The sequence below is a fragment of the Corvus hawaiiensis genome, chromosome 16, assembly GCF_020740725.1.
Source record: "Corvus hawaiiensis isolate bCorHaw1 chromosome 16, bCorHaw1.pri.cur, whole genome shotgun sequence".
Taxonomy (NCBI): domain Eukaryota; kingdom Metazoa; phylum Chordata; class Aves; order Passeriformes; family Corvidae; genus Corvus; species Corvus hawaiiensis.
Window position 1 is genome coordinate 4,017,520 of NC_063228.1, and position 19,207 is coordinate 4,036,726.

The window sequence follows — 19,207 nt, forward strand, 5'->3', positions numbered from 1 at the left end:
ATTCCCTCTCCTGTCCTCGTGGCCTCCAGTCTAGCCCCAGGTTGTGAACTGAGGTCCTCAACAGGCCACGAAACAAAGAGATCTGTACTTCCACTGGAAACCTCCATTCAGGAGTCCACAGACTGGAATAAGTTAAAATCACAGTTTTGTTCCTAAATGGTAGGAATAAATTGCTGCCCTTCTAGACAATTTTTTTTTCTATTATCTATCCAAAATAAAGCATATAGATAAATAATGAGATCTTACAGTACCTATCAGGCCAGCTATAATAAGCATTTGAGCAGGATGAAATACTGTCTTATTAGGAGAGCTGAAGGTGTGAAGTTTGCCACCAGCGCCAAAGTGCAGAGATGCTCTTATGACAACTCTCTCTTAACATTCATTAGCAAACTGATGGCTAATGTAAGAAAACCCTTCATGTTATCACTAATCCATCAGTGGTACTTGTGGGGCTCCCACCACCATAGCACCCGAGTACCTCCAGCATCCCTGCAGCAGATGATTATCCACAGAGAACCCAAATAATTCATACCTGAAGCTCTGAACAAGTGATGAGGAGGTCTGAAGGAGGGGGGGAAATCCTCTTCCATGCTGGGCAAAGAGTCGTGATGACATCTGTTGGTCTGAGGGCCTGGTGACCTTCAAGCTGGATCCCAATCCCACAGGACGTGGTTGTTCCAGGGGAGGGTTAGCTGTGCTCATGCTGCAACACCAACAGCCAGCCTGTGTTGGGACAGAGGGGTCTGAGAAAACCTGGGGGGAGATAAGTGAAAACGAAATTAAGAGAATGTGTCTCTTCTTCAGGTTTTTCCTAGTCGTCCTATTTGGTCTTGGGATGAGCTGGGGGTGAGGGTGTTTTGGTCTTGAGATGGGCACTGGTCTCTGCCTCACAGCCCATGGGAACTCCGAAGAGGCCAAAGCAGAAGTGGAGGAGCCACAGCATCAACCCCGTGCACCAGGAGCGGGGCCAGAGGCTGAAACCTTGGCTGTGATTTCAAGAGCTGTGGGCTCCCCAGGTGGGGTTTCTCTGGGCTGCCAGGGACCCTGCTGGGACCCACAGTGATGTCTGCAGCAAACCAGAAAGGTCAGGAGATGGAAAGTGGGATTCAGACAGGGCCAAGCCCTCCAAGCACACCACAAGCACACGTGACACTCTCCCTTTTAATTGAAGAACAGGGAAATGCAGTTGTACTGCAGTGAACATCAACCAGCCCCCTTAAAAAATAACTCCAACCTCTGCCTTACTCACAGAGCACACTTTTCCCCTAATTTCATCTCTGGGACCCAAGGGAGCCAGCACAGGGTTCCCAAGGGAGCCCAGAGCAAAGCTCCCCTCACTTGCCTTGCCCCAGGAGAAGTCAGTGGAAGATCCTTTTCTGTCTCCAACCCTTTGAACGATGCTGCAGAGTAGAGACAAAGGAAAAGAGAAGGGAGAAATTAATTCCAGGCAGTTGAGTGTGTTCCCTGCTCTAGCTTAGTTTGGAGTAGGTACACATAATAATAACATTTTAATAATAATTTAATTTATAACACGCCCCCCTGCCAAGGCACTCAAGGCACTACACAAACAATTAAAATATGATTATAATAAATAAACAGCAATAATTAAAACATCATAAACCAGACAATATTAGAGGCAAACCAAATGCTAAAAAGCAAAACAAAGCAGCATCTTTGGAGGAAGGAGATCCTTGCACAGTTCATCTTCCAAATCTCCTGTTGATGTTAGATTGAAATTCTCCTGTGAAGCTGTTTCTGCATCTGCAAAGATTTTGGCAGTGTCACTGTCATTTAAAAAATGGATTTTATACTACCATAAATTAACTAGAGTTTTTCAGGGCTGTAATAATGCAACATTCACTTCCATTTGAATAAATTCAGAACTCAATTTGCTCAGGAAACTCAGTTTATGGCGCCAAATTTGTGTTGACTGCCCTGAGTTTGGGAAAAACACACACTCATACAGCTCGTGGTTCGTACAACGTGCCTCATTACAGAAACCAGAACATATTAAAGATTTAAAACCAAACCCCAAAACTGAATGGCAGACCAGCCTTCCCCTGGCTGTCAGCTCCTCAGAGCCAATGGGATCAGCTTGTCCCAGTTTACACAACTGGAACCAAAAGACCTAAACTAACAAAAGAAGCAATCTCCCTCCAAAACAAATGAGATTCCAACTTGTGCCAGGCGAGAGCCGTGCACTGAACTCTAATGATTAAAGGAGACAGGCTCTGTCAAGGCAGAGGTGGAACTGAAACACAGCCAGTCGGTCCCTCCTCTGAAAAACCTGGCACCAGCCCTCAGACAATTACATCCAGGATCCGTTCACTCGAGTGCCTCAGCTGATCTCAGTGGTTGTGGCAGCGCATGAAGGGAAAATCCTTCTCGCAAACCCAAACCACACAGGGATTTCTCCATACTAGGGGAAAAAAAAAAACCCAAACAAAACAAAACGCGTTAGGAAGATGAAGCTGGAGGTTTTCATCCAGCACAGAGAACCAGGAGGATGTTTTTTATCTTGTTCCTCTGAGGTTTTGTTCTTGTGTGTTTTACTTTGAGCTTCAGATCCAAGAATCTTAAAAATCAAGGGGACGGCAAATGACACCACGTGGTTCTCGCACACAAAGCCATCTTTGGGTCTGGGCTCATTCAAAAAGAGCCTTCAAAAGGGTTCATGAACCTTAGCGCATGATGCCACAACTTGGGAGTTTTCAAGGCAGGTAGGATGCCTGCAGTGGAGGAACTGCTACAGATTTTGGGCACAGAGCAAGTCCTTTCATTTGTTTCGATAATCTCTTATCAGGACCCTCTAGAAAATGAAGTGAACCACAGATTCCTGCATTGCCACCTCCAGGAATGGCCCTGAACTTTGCTGCAAGACTGTGCTGGGAAGGGAGCTCTTTGTATCTGCAGGGAAAAAGGAGCTTTCGAGGAGGGGCCCACATTACCAGGGTTGGGGGTTGATTGTTTCTTACCTCTGTTGAATGCAACCTCCTCCCCTTGCAGATCTCATGTGTGCATTAAGGCTCTACTGCCTTTCATAGAAATGGTCCTTCCTGGGTGCTCACCTCTTGAAAAGGAATTTCCAAGGGCAAGAGAGCCTCATCACAAGCTATTGTTCTGGCATCTCCCTGTATCTGGGCAGCAAGGACCATTCATCAATCAGTATTCCCATAGTTTACCCAAATCCTTCACCCTGCATAGAAGTTGTTGAGCAAATTCCAAATTTCCACTCTGTGGAGGTAACTGGAAATTCGTAGCTCTGGAGCTGCTCAATGGATGTGGTTGGTCCACCTTCTTCTCCAGTAGACAACAGCATTTGGACTCCAACTACACATGAATAGTTTCTATTTTTCATGGAGATGGAGCACACTGAAATGTAGAGCAGCTCATCCAAATCCTCTGCTCTTCCTCATGCTGGGCCACATTTGAGCTAAAAGATTCAGATTCTGAGATGAAGCACAGAAAATTTGCATTCTGTTTTCTTTATCACTATCCTAAAAGTATCCTGTGTGACCTTGAACAGGTGAATCAGACACAAACTCTCAAAAATGTCAGATGTCTCTGTCTTTGGGATTCAAAGAGAGCCAAGCATCTCATGCACTGAAGGATGTGGATTAGAGCTCTGTGCCTCAGTTTCCCTATGTGCTTTGCTGCCTTCCAGGACAGATTGGACATCAACATGTCAGTGGTTTTTCTCTTCAGCTTCCTCATTCTCTCAGTCATCAGTATTTTTAGCTCAGATTTGGTCAATCGTGAGATGATGATTCTGCCCATGTCAGCATTTCACCACAGGAAAAGAACCTGGCTGGAGATTCTCCCTGGATTTACACACAGGGTCTTCTTTCCAGATGTCACTCAGGGCTCTGATTCATTTGGAAAGACCTCCCAGATCCTCCAAGATTGGGGTAGCTCCAGCACAGGGGTTTGGGAGTCATTGGAAACGGCTTCAGGAGAGAACTCACTGACACTTGAGAGCAGAAATGAGAAGACAGAGGTGGCAGAATTTATTTTATGACAAATCCTAAAAGGAAATTATGCAAAGTAATAAAATAAAGAAGAATTATAAATGAGGACAAGAAATGGGTGAAATATAGAATAAATTATGGGAAAGCAGGAAGGTATGGGGGAAGAATTGAAGGCAGAAGTGCTGAGTTAAAGAATAATTATTAGAAGCTGATGGATAGACTGAAGGGAAGAGGGCATTTGGGTTGGGGATTGGTACAAAAGGAAGCTGCACATTTTTGTGCACGGTGGCATTAGCAAAGCATCTCCCTGTTAGATGTGCCTTGGGGATGCAAGGGGCGACAGTCACTATTCATTATTTGGGTGCAAACCCATAAATCTGGGGACAAGGTTGCTCCTGCTTTGACCTGCAGTCAAAATAAACCAAACGTCAGGAATAAAAGGACTGGTTGGTCGCTGCTCAGGTGTTGTTGCATCCTGCAGGAGCTGCCGGCATAGCCACGGCCATCCTCCCTCCTGGCAGCAGTGCCTTGTTCCCTTCTCACCAGCCTCCCCCAGCCCCGCAGCACCTCCTGGGGACTGGGTCTGGAAGGGAGATGCTCCCCACAAAACCCCCAGCAGAGGTTCCCCAGTGAGAGCAGGAGGGGGACAGGGCGAGCCGAGCTGCCGCTGGGTTTGTCTGGGGAATCCTTTGGAGAGTTGTGAGCCCCAGGTGCGGGGAGGGGGAGAGGGAAGCCCCTGCTCTGGCCAGGGACTCTCTCTGGGTGCAGCCGATGGCAGGAGGAGCTGGTCCCAGCCCCACGGCCCCAGCTGTCACTCTGAGCGATGAATTACATGCTATAAGAAGGTGTTGACAGGAGCAGCTGGACATCAGGGAGTGATGAAAAGGGAACAAAATTCATTCCGAGTTCAGACAGACTGGCTCGTTAGGGGCACCGGCGGCAGAGGCCACAGAAGCACTGCTCCATCTCCTGGACATCCACTGAACCGGCTCCCGAAGAAGCCGAGAGCCCCGCAGCCCCTTCCCGGTGCGGGCGCAGCCTCCCGCACCCATCCCGTGTCGCTCCAGGGGAGACACCGGAGTTCCCCCCTGTCCCCCTCCTCGGCCAGCCCGGGCTGAGGTGTCCCCAAGCACAGCACAGGATTCAATCTGGATATCTTCAAAAGGAATCAAATCAAAGACTTTTTGTCCTTCTTGTTTGAGGCTGTAATTTGTATAAACTGTATGAAGAGGGATGGGGGAGGCGGGACGGGAACATTTGGCATCGAAACAATTATCTCCATTTTAATGCAAACTAAACGACATGCTGAAGGGGAATTGTTTCGTACATATGTACAGCAAGTGAACATTAAACCACACGGCTAATAATTAGCTGGGTCGACATTACCCTTGCTGTGCGAAATGCGAGGGTGTCCCCTTACATTTAATGTACGGAGAAGTTTGAGGACACGGAGGTCCCGTATGGGATTATTCTTAAAGCTGTGAAAATAACAAAGAGGTTTGTTTTTGGGGTTTTTTTTTTCTAAGCCAGGCTACTTCTTGGCATTGAGAGAAGTTGGCAGAGAGAGAAAAAAGTGTCACTGCTTCTCCCACCCCTTTCCTCCCCCTCTCCCTCCCTTCCTCCGACTCTCCTCCCGTTCCTGACTTCCACTTCTTTCTGCCGCTGGAGAAAAAGAATAGCAAATTCAGAGAAAATTTCATTGACGTTATTCAAAGAGTTTTTCATGGATTATTTACACAAGTGCTGTTCAAACAGCCTTTGTCTGAACATCCCTTGAAATCTGCACCCAATCCTTTCAGATTCAAAGCAATAGCTCAGGGGAGAGACAAAGGGGAGCGGCTGACATGGGTTTCCTCTGCAAGTGAATGAGAGGTCTGGCTAAACACAGAGGGCTTTGGGATCACAAGCTTCCTTTCAGCCTGGAAAATAAACACTGATCTGAGGCCGGGCAGCTGTACCTCCGAGCAGCCTGCCCCATCCACTGCCACGGAACGAGTGGGGCACACACCTGGCTGCCCACCCCTGGGGCATGGCACCTCTGTCCTTCACCCTCTCCTGCCCTGCTGCAGTGCTGCTGCTGCCCAAACCACGTGTGCCAGCCCTGGGGACCCCGCCTGCACGATGGGGACAGGGAGACCCAGCACCCTGAGCCACCCCAAACCCAGCCCTCTGGCCAAGGGACACATGGAATCCCCCACTGGCCTCCTGGCTGAGATGGTGTCAGAACTAAATGTGCTCCTGCAAAAGCCATGAGTATAAACAAATAGACTCCCTAAGCAGGGAGAGGAAAGAGGGATGGTGGAGGGAAAAAGAGGCAAAGCCACTATAGAAATATTACAAGGGGCACCCATGTTCAACACCGACCCACAGCCCTCTCTCCATCCCAAAGCTTCTGCACAGCACTCCCTTCCCCTCTGGCAGAGGAACAGCGCTCCCCTCCCTCTGACCTGGGAAACCAGGCACCACAGGCTCATGAAACTCTTGAAATGCCCATAACAGAGTCAATTAAAATCAAGGGAGTAAGTGAAATATGTAAGAAAGGCCAAGTTCTGCCTTAAATTACACCCATAGCAATGGCCAGCTGCGAGGCGGGGAAGGCAGCACAGCCCCTGCCATGTCTGCCCGTCCTCTCTTCACAGCAAACGCAACGTTAGCTACCTCCTCTTCAAGCCTTCACTACTTTGGGTTGTCACCTCCTTCAGATTAAGACATTAACCCATCCTACACACATAGTTTGATCAGTCCCTCCAAGTGCTCTCTACACTCTTTGCTTACATAAAATTTTTATTTCCTGCACCCTTCTCCCCAGCTCCTGTTTGCCTGTTTCAGCTTTCTTAGCTCACCCACTGGCCCAGTACCAAACGCCAAGTTACTCTAATCAAAAGAATCAACTTTTCTGCTTTGTTTGAGACATTGTAAAAGACTTGACCCAAGTAAATACTTTTGGGTTTCAGTGGGAGGTTCTCATCTGCTGGAATTGGCCCCTGTCATCCTCTTACTGCCTGTCGAAATTAATTCTTTTCCTTCTCCACCTGTTTCTCCTTTCTTTCAGATATTCTCCTTCCTCCCTTCTGGCTTTCCCATGACCACCATAAACCCAATCTTTTCCTTCCCTGACTTATCCTCTTCCTTTCTCATCTTCATCTCTATTCTGGATGTCTCCACAGAAGTATGTGAACAGAAACACGAAACTGGAGTGCAAGTTCTGATTACAACAGTCCCATTTCCAGGTGCGCCAGAGGTCTCAGGGTTCGTCTCAGCTCCGCCACTGGAGGCAGCAGAAGTTGGTGGAAGAAACCCTGTTTAGAGAGTAATGAACTTCGCTGGTTCACGGAGTCCTGGTACAGGCACACAGAGATGCTCTCCAGACCACCACCACCACTAGTAACAATAATAATAATAGTAATTTCTTCATGCAAGTCTAGATATAGCTATCCATAAAAAAGCTGAACCTCCTTTTGAACTCTGTTCAGCTTTCAGCATCACGCCCTCACGGGGCAGAGATTTCCATCCTACTTGGGTGTTCATGAAGACGTGATCATCTTTTATTTTTCAGCAGCTCTGAACTGTTCTGGCTTTCCAGTTTTGTTCATCACTAGGAGACAGAGGAAGGAGAGCCCCTGCAAGGCTGTTTTATCCCTTTGAGTCCCACACAATCCTTGAGTCTTGTCGAATTACCACTTTTAACTTTCCCAGAATTATGCTGCTTGTGAGTCACCTTTAGTGCTGAAGAAGTAGCCTCTCCTAGCAAGAAGATTAAAATCCCATTACTTGTTATTCATGTGTTATTTAATGATATTTTTTACATTATGTATTTATTTATTTTTAAGTTACTTGCTTTGAATCTCGAGTTGGTGTTTGTAATACTAAGTCTAGTTTCTAGTTTGTTTTTCTAATGGGAATAGAATAAAAATATAATATAATCTTTTAGTGGTTATTTTTATATTTATTAAAGGAATGACAAAAGCCAACCTCAACAGCTGGTGACCAAACCCAAATGCCAGTAATGCAGCTGCACAAGATAAGAGTGACAAGGCAACAAAAAGCCCTGAAACTCCAATGTGTCCCTCCTAGAGGCCCATTACCTCTCTTGTAATGATTTGGCATCCAAGTGATGGTCATATAAACTCTGGCTTGAGGACAATCCCATCTCCACACACAGGTATGTCTCCATCCATGGGGAAGGTGGGATGAATGCATGTTCCATCAGTTTTTGAAGGGGACAAACTTCACTTTGGGGCAGGACATATCTTCTTGATAACTGGATGGCTCTGAAGATGAAATTCCACAACCTCATCCAACAGATGTCAGTGAGGAGATTCCTCTGAGAAAACCTTTTCAGGGCCTGGAAGGAAACCTGAGAGAAATGGGTCATATTGCTGAGATGAAGAGCCAGATGGAAGATGGATGAAAGGGAAATAAAGATGGAAGGAGAAGAGAGGAAACAAGAGGAAGGCTCCAGAAGGAAAATGAGTCTGTGAGAAGGGTAGCCATAAAGGTGGATCCAGACAGAGCCAGGGAAGTGGAAGGTAGTCAAGTGGGAGATCAGAAAGGAAACTGCTGCAGAAAAGAGAAGACATGATCAGGAAAGGAAGGAATAGAGAGACAAGGAGGAAGCAGCAGGAGAGATGAATGGGGTGGAAGAGGCTTGGAGAGACAAAGGAAGCAAGAATGGGAGAGAGGGAAGGAACAAAGCTGGCCCCAGAATGAGGGGCAGCACCCTTCCTGCATCTCTTGGATGCTTTTAACAGGCGCCTGGAAGAATCTTCGTTTATCAGAAATTCAATTAAGTGGAATAGTCCTTATTAATTTTATAGGAATTATTTGTACAGGAAAGCCTGGAGCGAGGAAAGGCCTCCCGGAGCCATTTCTCCTGTCAACACCCTGGGTCAGGTAGGCACTGGCAGTGCAGTCTCACCAGTTGAGATATTAATGAGATGCCTCTAGGTGCAAATGATAGTTTAATAGGTGTTAGTTACCAGGAGCGCCCCTCGCCTGCACACGCCAGCACGCACAGCTCCTGACGAGGCTGCCTCCTTGTTAGAATAAGTAATTAGAATGTAGAAACACTCACTCTGACACTTTAATAAAGTGTCAGCCATCATCAATTTAGTATTTAATAAAAATAAAATTAAATATTTACTACATTTTTTTCATAGCATCGTATTTAAAATACATATTCCTCAAATTTGGGGGATTTGAAATGAGGTCCTGCCAGGGCGCTGGTCACAAAAAATAAGGTCCAAGATTTCTTCTTGGGTTTTATTTGCCGTGTGGAGCAGGGACTTTTTTATGGACAAGAAAATCCTGCAGAGAAGTGTTCTCATATGGAAGAAGAGGTTTCCTCCTCCATCTTCTGAACCTCCCTGTGCTGCCTGGAGACTAAGGATGAGCTGAACAAGCCCAGCCCACACTGCCACTGCTGATGGCAGGCAGTCCCTGCCAAGGAGTGGGGGAAAACACAACTTTGTTCCTATTTCATCGGTAGAACAGCCTTCCAAACCAGATGTTGGAAAGAAAACAGAAGAAAATACTGAAAAGGAAAGCATGATTTAATCCTGGAGGGAATCTGAAAGTTAAAACAGCTTAAACAAGTTTATTCTCTTCCTATCTCACCATCCCATGTGTGCCCTTCCTCAAGGTGCCCACCTGGCCTAGAGAAGCCCAACACTGATCTGCCAAGCTGGGACCCCAGGTGCAGATGGCATCCTGGTCACAAAGCTGAATGGACTGGCCCACAAGATGCTCAGTGGTCCAGCAAAATAGTCTCTCCCCCATCTCTGCCTAAACAAAGAGCAAAGACCCGAGCGTCCATGACAGAGCAGAGTTCTTTTGGGGTGCAGTCAGCCTTGTGCATGTGTCTGTGCCCACAGAGATGAGATGCTCTGCTGAGCCAGGGCTGCTTTGGAAAACAAAAGGCGAGAGGGAGGAGCAGAAGGAGGCGCAGAGAGTCCCTCTGGTCAAGGTGCCTTGGCAACACGGGGCAGGGGGTGTCCCCAGATAGTGCCCTGCTAACAAGGGATCCTGTCTCAGAGACCAAAGAGTCACTGCTGAAAGCCTGGCAACAATTATTTAAATTGAAGCTGCAGTCCTCTTTCTCCTGGATAGGGAGAGTGGTGCTGGTCCCTGTCTTTTGGGGTTCCTGCTGGGCTGCCTGCAGGCTGTTTGCCCCTGGGGCATTGCTCCTGGCGGGCTGTGAGTGTTGTTGCACACACCTGAAAGTACCAGGAGACCTGTCCAGTGTCACCAGCCATCTCGGGTCAAGGCCAAGTTCAGCTCCTTGGGTTTTTCTAGGCTGAAAAAGCTCTTTCCTGGGCACAATGCATATTTTAACCCAGGCATCAAACAGGGATTTTCTGGGGGAAGGCGGCTGGGTGTCTCTTACCTCTGGATTGGTTTGGTTGCATTCCCATCTTCTGGAGCCTCAGCTGTCACATCTGGATCCTCACTCAGACTAGGACATCCACCGTGAAAAAGCAGATTATATCCCCCAAAACCAAGGGAAACCAACAGTAACTCCAAGTCTCATCCAAACTGTTCTGCCAGGATTGAAAACAAAGTTTCTACTCCCCTCTAAACTATTTTCCAGCTGGTCTTTCCACAAAACATTCATGATACACAGGCACACTTGTTAGGCTCTGAGCAGCCATAAAGCATCCCCTGAACACAGTCCTGGGGCTGAGCCCTGCGGTGGCTCAGGTGGCTGCAGGTCTCTGTGATGCCCAGCCCAGCACCAGCCTCAGGCTGGAGGGACGGCGGCCAGAGTGGCCAGAGCAGGGTGCACAGGGGGACCGGAGCAGGGTGTGCAAGGGGCGAGTAGGGCTGAGAAAGCACCGGGGCCCCTGAGGCTGCTGGCGAGGTCAGGAACGGGATCTGGTGTGGGGGCAGGCTCCCACGGGCAGCAGGCACGGTGCTGTGGAAAAGAGTGTCACGCTGTGTCTGTGCGAGGCCTCACAGCACGGTGCTCCACGGGGAGCAGCTGCTGGCTCCAGCTGTCCTCCGTACCCGCAGCATCCCCAGCACCCCGGGTCCCTGCACCACCAGCAGCCACGCCAGGAGCAGCCAGGAGCATCCCACCGGGAAACAACGCATGCGGCAGTCAAAGCCGGGGAAATCTCCTGTGCTGCCGGCAAGAGCGAGGCAGCCGGCAGCGATCCCTGCGGCTGCAGCAGAATTCCTGCGCTGCTGCCCGAGGAAAGGGAGCAAAAAGGGAGTGGTTCTGGGTAGAACCACGGCAAAGCCCTGCGAGGGGCAGCTGCTCGTGGCAATGCGGCAGCAGAGAGACCTTGGCTTGCATCAGATGCTCTGCCGTGAACCCGGGTATGGACCAGCTGCTGCTGCCCCCAGCACCCAGAGGGGGTCTGCAGGAGAGCCACAGATGGGCTTCGGACAAGGGAAGGGAGTGACGAGACAAGGAGGAATGGGTTCACACTGACGGGTTTAGATTACATATGGGGAATAAATTCTTCCCTGTGAGGGTGGAGAGGCCCTGGCACACGTTGCCCAATGAAGCTGTGGCTGCCCCATCCCTGGAAGTGTTCAGTGTGAAGTTGGATGGAGCTTGGAGCAACCAGGGATAGTGAAAGGTGCCCCTGCCCATGGCAGAAGGGTTGAAACAAGATGATATTTAAAGTACCTTCCAATCCAAACCATTCTATGATTCTATGCCCTTAATGACATCTGAATGGGGGTGACACACTTGGGCAGTGATTCACTTGCTTTCTCCTCCTCTGGGTCCTAATGATGACTGCCTGCCCCTACCCAAACTAAAACCCATGTCTGTTAGGGACTCAGCAAACCCTGTGCCACCAGCAACATCCATCCCCCAGCAGCAGATGAGGCCGCTCTGCTGCCCCAAACGCCTGCAGTGAAGCTCACTGTGAAGTTTGTCTGATATAGGTGAATCAATCAGGGAACAGCTTGGAGATGAATCTGATTTTGTACTCCACCACAGGCTTCCTGTGAAGCCTCAGAGAAGAGAGGAACACCAAGAGCCTCTAAGGAAACTGGAGCTGCCAACAAGTCCTTACTGGAAACCCTCACTGCCCACGAGCAAAGTGAGACCTACAACACTCCCATTTTGTAGGACCCAGCCAAAACATAACTCCTTGCAGAGTCTACAAGGTGTTGCTCTGATGCAGAAGTAAAGGGGAGTCTAAAGACAGCCAGTGTGAGCAGGGCAGGAGCTCTGTGGGTTCCCAGCAGCCTGGGCAGACAATGGGGAGTGCTCAGCTCCCGGCCCCACGCAGGGAGAGGTGTTACCTCGGAGAGGAGCTCCGTGGCAAAACAGCTCAGCAGCTGCCCACACTCGATTCGCAAACTAACACCACGTCATTTGTCACCAAGAAAAGCACCCGGCTCTTGAATGGGTAATGCTGGCAGCCTCGCATCAATGTTTTCACAGGCAAATTCATACACTGACCTCCTCGGTGAAACAGGCAGCAAATGCCTGGAGTCTGGTTTACATCTGCCATGGGATCCTGTTACATTCAGAACAACCCCTGTCAACGCTGAATCTGTAACAATCAATAAAGAGAGAGAGTTTGTTTGTTCATGTTTTGTTGGTTTGGGGTTTTTTATGTTTTCTCATTCCTAATTGTGTTATTTTGCTACTCCAAGTTTTGCAAGTTTTGCAATTGCCTCCCTCCTCCCCTTCTTGTTTTCTTTTAGGACAAGCTGTCATCTTTTCACATCTTTTCACCAGGCCATTGCAAATGTAAAACTGTAAATTGCAGGACTGTGCAAATAGCACTAATAGCATTTGCATAAAAATTGGTTGCAAAGAGCAATTAGCACTTCATTAATAATCAATGAAGGGCCAATTTACACATTGCCCAAAAGCAAATTGTAAGTTCAATTTTGTCTATAATTGAGCATTTGGTGCTGGGCAACTGTACAATGGTGCCAGGAGAGACCAGCACAGCACTTTTGGAGTCAAATCTCCCCTGAGCTCAGGTTTTCAGCGATCCCCAGCATGGCTCTTCTGGAGGCCAAGCCAGCATCCCCTTCCCAATGGAAGGGAACTCCAGGAGGTAGATTTGTTCAGACGAAACACACAAATGTCTGCCTGCTACCGGTCCTGCTCACATACACCTCTAGTGCCAAGAATAATGGGTGATGCTTATCTGGAAGCCTTGGTCCTGCCCAAACATACCTTGCAGTGATGCTGAGGGGAAGGGGAGATGCACAAAGGACATCAGAGAGGTATCATCACCTCGGTGCTAAGACCTGAACATCCTCCCACTGCAGTATCTGCTACTGCTCTACAAGTGACAGCAGAGCTCTTTCCTTTACTTCTAGGTGAAGGTCTAATATAATCCTTGTGGATGAAGGATTCCTACTAAGCCAATTCATCCAGTCTCCCCTTTGTCACTGCCATCCACACATGACCTTTCTGGGATATCCCAAATTTGTATGCAGTCACTGAGGTCAGAAAGACCAAACAGCCCCTGCTTTATCACTTTGATTTCGGTGTCACAGAAGGGTTCCTGGTCCTGATTTGGCCATTAGGCCATGCATCCCCCAGCCTTCCCCTCAGGATAAATGGCGGTATCCAATAAACCAGGGCAGCTTAACCACGGCAACAACTTTCCCAGCCCCAAATTCTTTGCTATCTCATCCTCCACTTAAAAGGCACAGCCAGCTCCATTTCATGAGCAGAGCCTGACTCTAAACCACTTGACATCTGAAGTTTTCTTATCACATTTAACACGGATCTCATGAATCTGGTGAAAAGCTAGACGATCATTTAGCAGGGGTTGGTCGCTTTATCTATTTTCCATAATAATTTGAATATTATTACAATGGCACCTTTCATCTGGGGATATACATGCACTTTACATATGTTACATTAATTTCACCGATGAGCTGGGGAAGCACTCCTTATCCCTATTGTGCACATGAGGAAATGGAAGCACAGAGATGATATACTGCTTGCCCAGGAAGCACAGGAAGTTTCTGACAGAGCCAGGAATAGAAATCGCATCTCCCATGTCTTATGCAGAAGAATATCTTTATGTCCCTGCCCAGTAACTGAGCCCTTAATCCAGACTAAGACACCCACACAGGACCCACTTTGCTGAGAGCAGCACAGACACCCAGAAATGGCAGTGCCTTGCTCTGGGAGGAGACTTGACTGATCCAAAATTTCCCCCACCATGAAGGTTGGAAGTGCCCTCTGCAAGGAGCAGCTTTGGGGGCTCCAAGGGAGGGAGGCTGGCTCTGAGAGTGGTCTCCATCTGAAGTGGATGTTATTAGTTGGTGTAAGCAGATGCTCGATGTGGGATGCTCAGCACTTCTCAGTTTTCACCCAGCAACGTCCCTGCTCCCTTTTTCCTGCCTGTTCAATCCACCTTTACCAAGAGATTGAATTTACAATGGACTTGAACACATTTAAATCCATTTATTGCAAAATTACTTTTCAATAATTACATCACTGTGCTGACTGTGTTGCATAATGAAATTAGCATGAGAGATATTAGAAAGAATATAAAATTATAAGACATATTGAAATACCTCTTTCCCCGTCTGCCTTAGCACAGCCCATAGCTTAACTGGAAAACGAGCACTGCTCCTGGATGGGATTTAAATGCATCAAGTGTAATTTTATAATGTCTTTTATATAAATTAATTATAATAGTTATTGCTGCTTTACATTATTAGATTGAAATTTGCCTCCACTTCAGTGCATTAAAAGAAAGCTGCACCCATTTTGCTCCACAGTGCCCTGAAAGTTCTCATGGCATGGAGCCATCCTGCCCACACTGACACCATCAACACATCTGAGGTTAAAAGCTTTGGGCTCGTGTTGGCTTGGCACTGCCCACCATGGGTCCCAAACCCACAACCAGAGCCTTGGGGGCGAGTGCTGGGGTCCCCATTGCATCCTTCCAAACCCTGCTTTTTCTGCTTCGTCTCTGAGCAATAATAGGGATGCTCAGGCTGGTTTTAGCAATCCCACCTCAACTGTTCTTCTGAAAATAATTGGAGGTGGTAAATCCATTGTCAAATCCATGCAGTGGCACGGGTGAAGTGTCTAACTCAGAGCAAGCACAGCCCGTTAGCTGACCATGGGCTGCTATCAACCAAGTGCTGCTGGGGGCATGTGGGAGCATCTCTACAAGAGCTGGGGCCATCCTCAGGAAAAGCTCTCCTTTGAAAAAAGAGTTTGGACACTGTGCAGTGATTCCTTTGTCACACCTCCATATTCACATGCACAGTTGTTGTTTTTCTCATCTAACTCCTGGGCTATACCTGCCAAACCAGCTAAGGAGAGGAGGCAGTGAGCTATTGGGTGGCTAACAAACCCCTGGCTACGCTGGACAAACCACAGTCACGCAAGGCACAATGAAGACACAGTGATATGCTTTTACTGCCTCTTAATCCTCAATAGAAGTCTACTAATATTCAATTTGTGACATTATTTGCACATTGAATTAATCCAGAAACTAAAGGGCTAATGAGTTATGGAAAGTAGCACACGGTTTAATTGCAACAACAAGGGCCTGCCGGCCTCCCTCCAGTCAGGAATGCCTGGGTAAAAATAAAATTCTGCATGCACTGGTACACACCAGATGGGCAGGGAACAGCAAACTAAACAATGTGAACTATCTGAATGACTGTTCTTTTAAATGCCCTGAGTTTTCCCTTTTTTCAGGCATGCTCCACGTGAAATAGCACAACATTCATTAAGCATAGCACAAAAAAGTCAGGATGACCAAAGGAAAAAAAATTGACCATGAAAATAATCATAGAATCATTTAGGTTGGAAAAAATCACAGAGTCCAACCGTTAACCCAGCAATTCCAACTTCATGAATAAACCATGTCCCTGAGTGTCACAATTTCCTTACAGAAAGACACCAGGCCTTCAAGGGATATGTTGAAAATGAGAAAAGTCACTTGAAGAACTTACAGAATGAAAAGGACAGTAGATATTTTCAGGACATGATGCCACCAGCCTTTGGCAAAAGCTGCTGCTTCATTCCGTATGCTCAAGCCTCAGCACAGCACTTCCCCTGCAGCAGGACCCCAGCCTTGGTCCACACCCAGATGAGTAAGAATTAGGACTTAAACAGTCAAGCTACAAAAAGAAACAATCATAAAACTTTCCCCCTCCTCAAGCCCCCTTCTCAACCCGCTCTGCAGAAAGGTCTCTCTGCTGTTTCACACCTTTCTGGAACACCTGAATATCCCAGAGTGGTCCCAGCTTCCAGCCAGCAACGCAGCACAGTCACATTCTATGCATGCACCTGTTTTGGGGCCAAATGATCTGAAGGAAGAGGCTGCAATCAGTTATGAAGCTGATGGAAAGTATGAGGGAAAAGAACAGGCTCCCTGTCTGGTTGGTTGCCATTTTAGATGATTTAAAGCCCTTCCCAAAGCTTTTTACTGTGAAGAAAAGCCAGGAAAAGCATCTTCTGCGTGGTCTTGTAGACACTGTCCCTTCCCCAAATCCCTGTGTGGCAGAAACTCAAACATTTATGTTATGTTCATAGTGTGGAAAGATGGCCTTCTCTAAGGTCTCCTCCAAATCTGGTCTAACAAACACATAAAATAGCAAACCCAGCAAACCCAGACAAAATGCCTCCTTTTCCTTGCCTGAGCTTTGTTAATGGTCAACCCAAGCCAAAAGCTCCTGCATTTCTTTTCCCACTGCTGCTTTCCCCAGCTGCTGAAACAAAAGCAAGATGGAGCTGCCAGTGAAAAGGGTTGGAGACCCTCCTCTCAGACAGAGCCTGGCCAGGAGCTCAGGAGTTTGCATCACTTAATAGAAAAAGTGGATAAATCTAAACAGCACTTAATTTATTGATGAAGTAAGAAAGACTGTTTAGTGGGGAAAACATAAGCAAGATCAATAGCAGAGAGCACAAATAACTAAGGCTATCGACACTTAAGTATTTTAAGCCTAATTGCAGGCATATGCACTTTCTAAGGGTATCTCACCTTCTAATAGCACCCTTGAGATTATGGGGTTAATTGATGCAGCTGTTTACTCCTGGCTCACGTGGTCCAGATTGGGATTCCCTGGAGGATGCTATTAAACTAAAGTGTTTAATGAAGTGCTAAAGAGTGGAGTTTCTAATATTCTCTTCCCTTGAATGAAATTGAATAGGAATTGGAGCAAACTTCTCCTCCCCAGGTGGGAGCTGCAGCTCGGCATTGGAGTAAATCACCCTGTGCTGCTCACAGGGAGCCTTGTGATGCAGGGGGGAAAGACCAGACCTGCTCAGGTTCATTTTTAGACCCGGAGTGTGGGGATACTTGTGGGTTTTTTCCCTCCCAAATCACAGAGGGAAGAGACCTACAAACATGCTCTGTTTTAGCACTGCTGTTGGACAATCCGAGGAAGCCAATGCCACTCCTGTGGCTTTTCAGTGTGATACTGGGCTTCTTTCTTTTGGGGTGGGCTGAAAGAGGATTTGATTTTCATTTAGGAAGGAGAACAGATAACAGCATCTGTGATATCACTGGCCCGGGTGTTTCAGCTCGATGGCAGAGGGGGCAAAGCACGACTGCCAGAAAAGAGGCTCTTAAAACCAGTCTCCTTGATTTATAATTTGCCCCAGTCTGGTTTGGTACCTTTGAAAACCAGGTAAATGCCTGCATAGCGTGTGTTTCCTAGGCTGACATCCCTGGTCAAAGGGCACAGCCTCCCTGTACCCATTCTCAAGTGCACAGCACAGAGCTCAGCTGCCTTTGTCTCTGCAACGGGATGGTCTTGGCTCCTCTTCACTTCCTTATACCACCAGCTTCTCCCGAGTGAGGTCTGGCAAAGCAAAGCAAGAAATGAAGGAGATTTCATCTCTGCAACCCCTCACCGTCACCTAGACCCTGCCTGAAGGGACCTTGAAGCCTCCTCTCCCAGGGCCCATCCATCCTGCCTGTGATATTCCCCAGCCTCTGACTCTGAGCAAGGATGGTAATTGCTGCAAGGCAGAAATTGCTTCCTCCATTTGGCTTTTCCAGCCTGAGAGGGCACACAGACAATGAATCTGATGAGGACAGGGCTGTCCCTGGAGTAAGGGGCACGGGGCTGCTCTGCCTGGGTTCAGCAAACTGGGCAGCACGTTGACCTCAGAGCCTTCAAGGTCCTCCCATGGAATCAGGTGCCATGCACAGACCCCTTACAACCATCCTCTCCCTCCACAACAGCCTTTCTACTGCAACTTGAGATTTTCTTCTCTTTTAAAATCAATTAGTTTGAAGCCATTTTTCAAAAGTCTTTCTGCAGGACGGCTATTCCCAGTGAAAATGCTCCTTCTATTGCCTCCATCCACATTGCACCTCCCTCGGGAGAGCCACAGAGATGGTGGGAAGGAAACATAATGTTTGTAGCCCAGATAATGTTACCAACTCCACTGAAAATGCTTCCAGAAACAAGCACGCTGACTGGCGTGTGCTGGGTTAACTGGATTGGTGGTTTCAATGTGTTTGCCCACAGATTCCAGAGGGAACCATCAGGAGTTGTGGAAGGTAACCGAGGAAAGCTGGTTTGCTGTCAGTCAGCACAAACTGTAATTATGTGGAGAGGTCTGCACATGCACTATGAAAACCTGTGGGTTCTGTGAACCCAAAAAGGCTGAAATCATGAGTGAAGTGGGTTTGGGGCTTTTTCAGCTGTTTCTATCCCACCTGTCAGAAGGAATGTGAAACAGGTTGTGAATTCTGCAGTTGGATGGGGATTATCTGCGGGAGAAAACCATAATCTACCTCAGGACAAATCTGTGTCTGTTTTCTCCTCCCTTTGTGTCCAGGACCTCATGGTTTTGGGACAGTGTGTCTGGAGCTGGAGGAGAGGAGAGTTTCCTGCTAAGGCAGCATGGAAGGCTGCACTCAGGCTTCCAGCTCTCCACCACATTGACCAGGCTCTTCTGGGCAAATCTGAGGGAAAGAGGGAAATAACATGAGAACAGTGAAAACCCATTAGGCTGAAGAGCTTGGCTGTGTGCTGAGGGAGGTGCCTGCAGGCTCAGTGCCTTGCAGAATTGGACATCAGAGGGGCTAAAGAGAAAGGAAAAGGTCCCTGTGTGGTGTTTCCCCATCTGCTCCTCAAGTGTTGCCTCACCTCTGAATAAATATTTCTAATACCAGGACTCCCCAAGTCTCTTGCCCCAAAGCCCCCTGTTCCTTTCTGGTTTTATTTCTGCCCTCTGTACAACACCCACCTTCCTCCTTGTGTGCCTTTAGCCAGCTGTGCCCTGCAAATGCTTCCCTTGCACCTCAACCCTCCAAATTAAT

General features: G+C 47.8%; 1 protein-coding gene across 5 annotated transcripts in view; it reads right to left on the bottom strand.

Moving 5' to 3' along the window:
* Positions 1-1,341: 1,341 nt before the first annotated feature.
* The window catches only part of LOC125334506, a 28,328-nt gene continuing 10,462 nt past the window's right edge, over positions 1,342-19,207 (bottom strand). The window contains exons 7-15 of one of the 5 annotated variants that reach the window (XR_007207151.1): positions 18,680-18,850; positions 17,549-17,735; positions 15,882-16,049; positions 14,484-14,541; positions 12,391-12,484; positions 10,354-10,507; positions 8,054-8,325; positions 7,485-7,712; positions 1,342-1,400 (exon numbers count right to left, since the gene is read on the bottom strand). Coding sequence is in view for 1 of the 5 variants with exons in the window: in XM_048321376.1 (XP_048177333.1) it covers positions 12,430-12,484; positions 18,680-18,850 (226 nt within the window). In the remaining 4 variants the exon portion in view is untranslated. Of the gene's footprint in view, positions 1,401-5,594; positions 7,350-7,484; positions 7,713-8,053; positions 8,326-10,221; positions 10,508-12,390; positions 12,485-14,483; positions 14,542-15,881; positions 16,050-17,548; positions 17,736-18,679; positions 18,851-19,207 lie in introns of those variants that run through there. The other 4 variants (XR_007207152.1, XR_007207154.1, XR_007207153.1 and 1 more) reach the window with 4 other exon arrangements.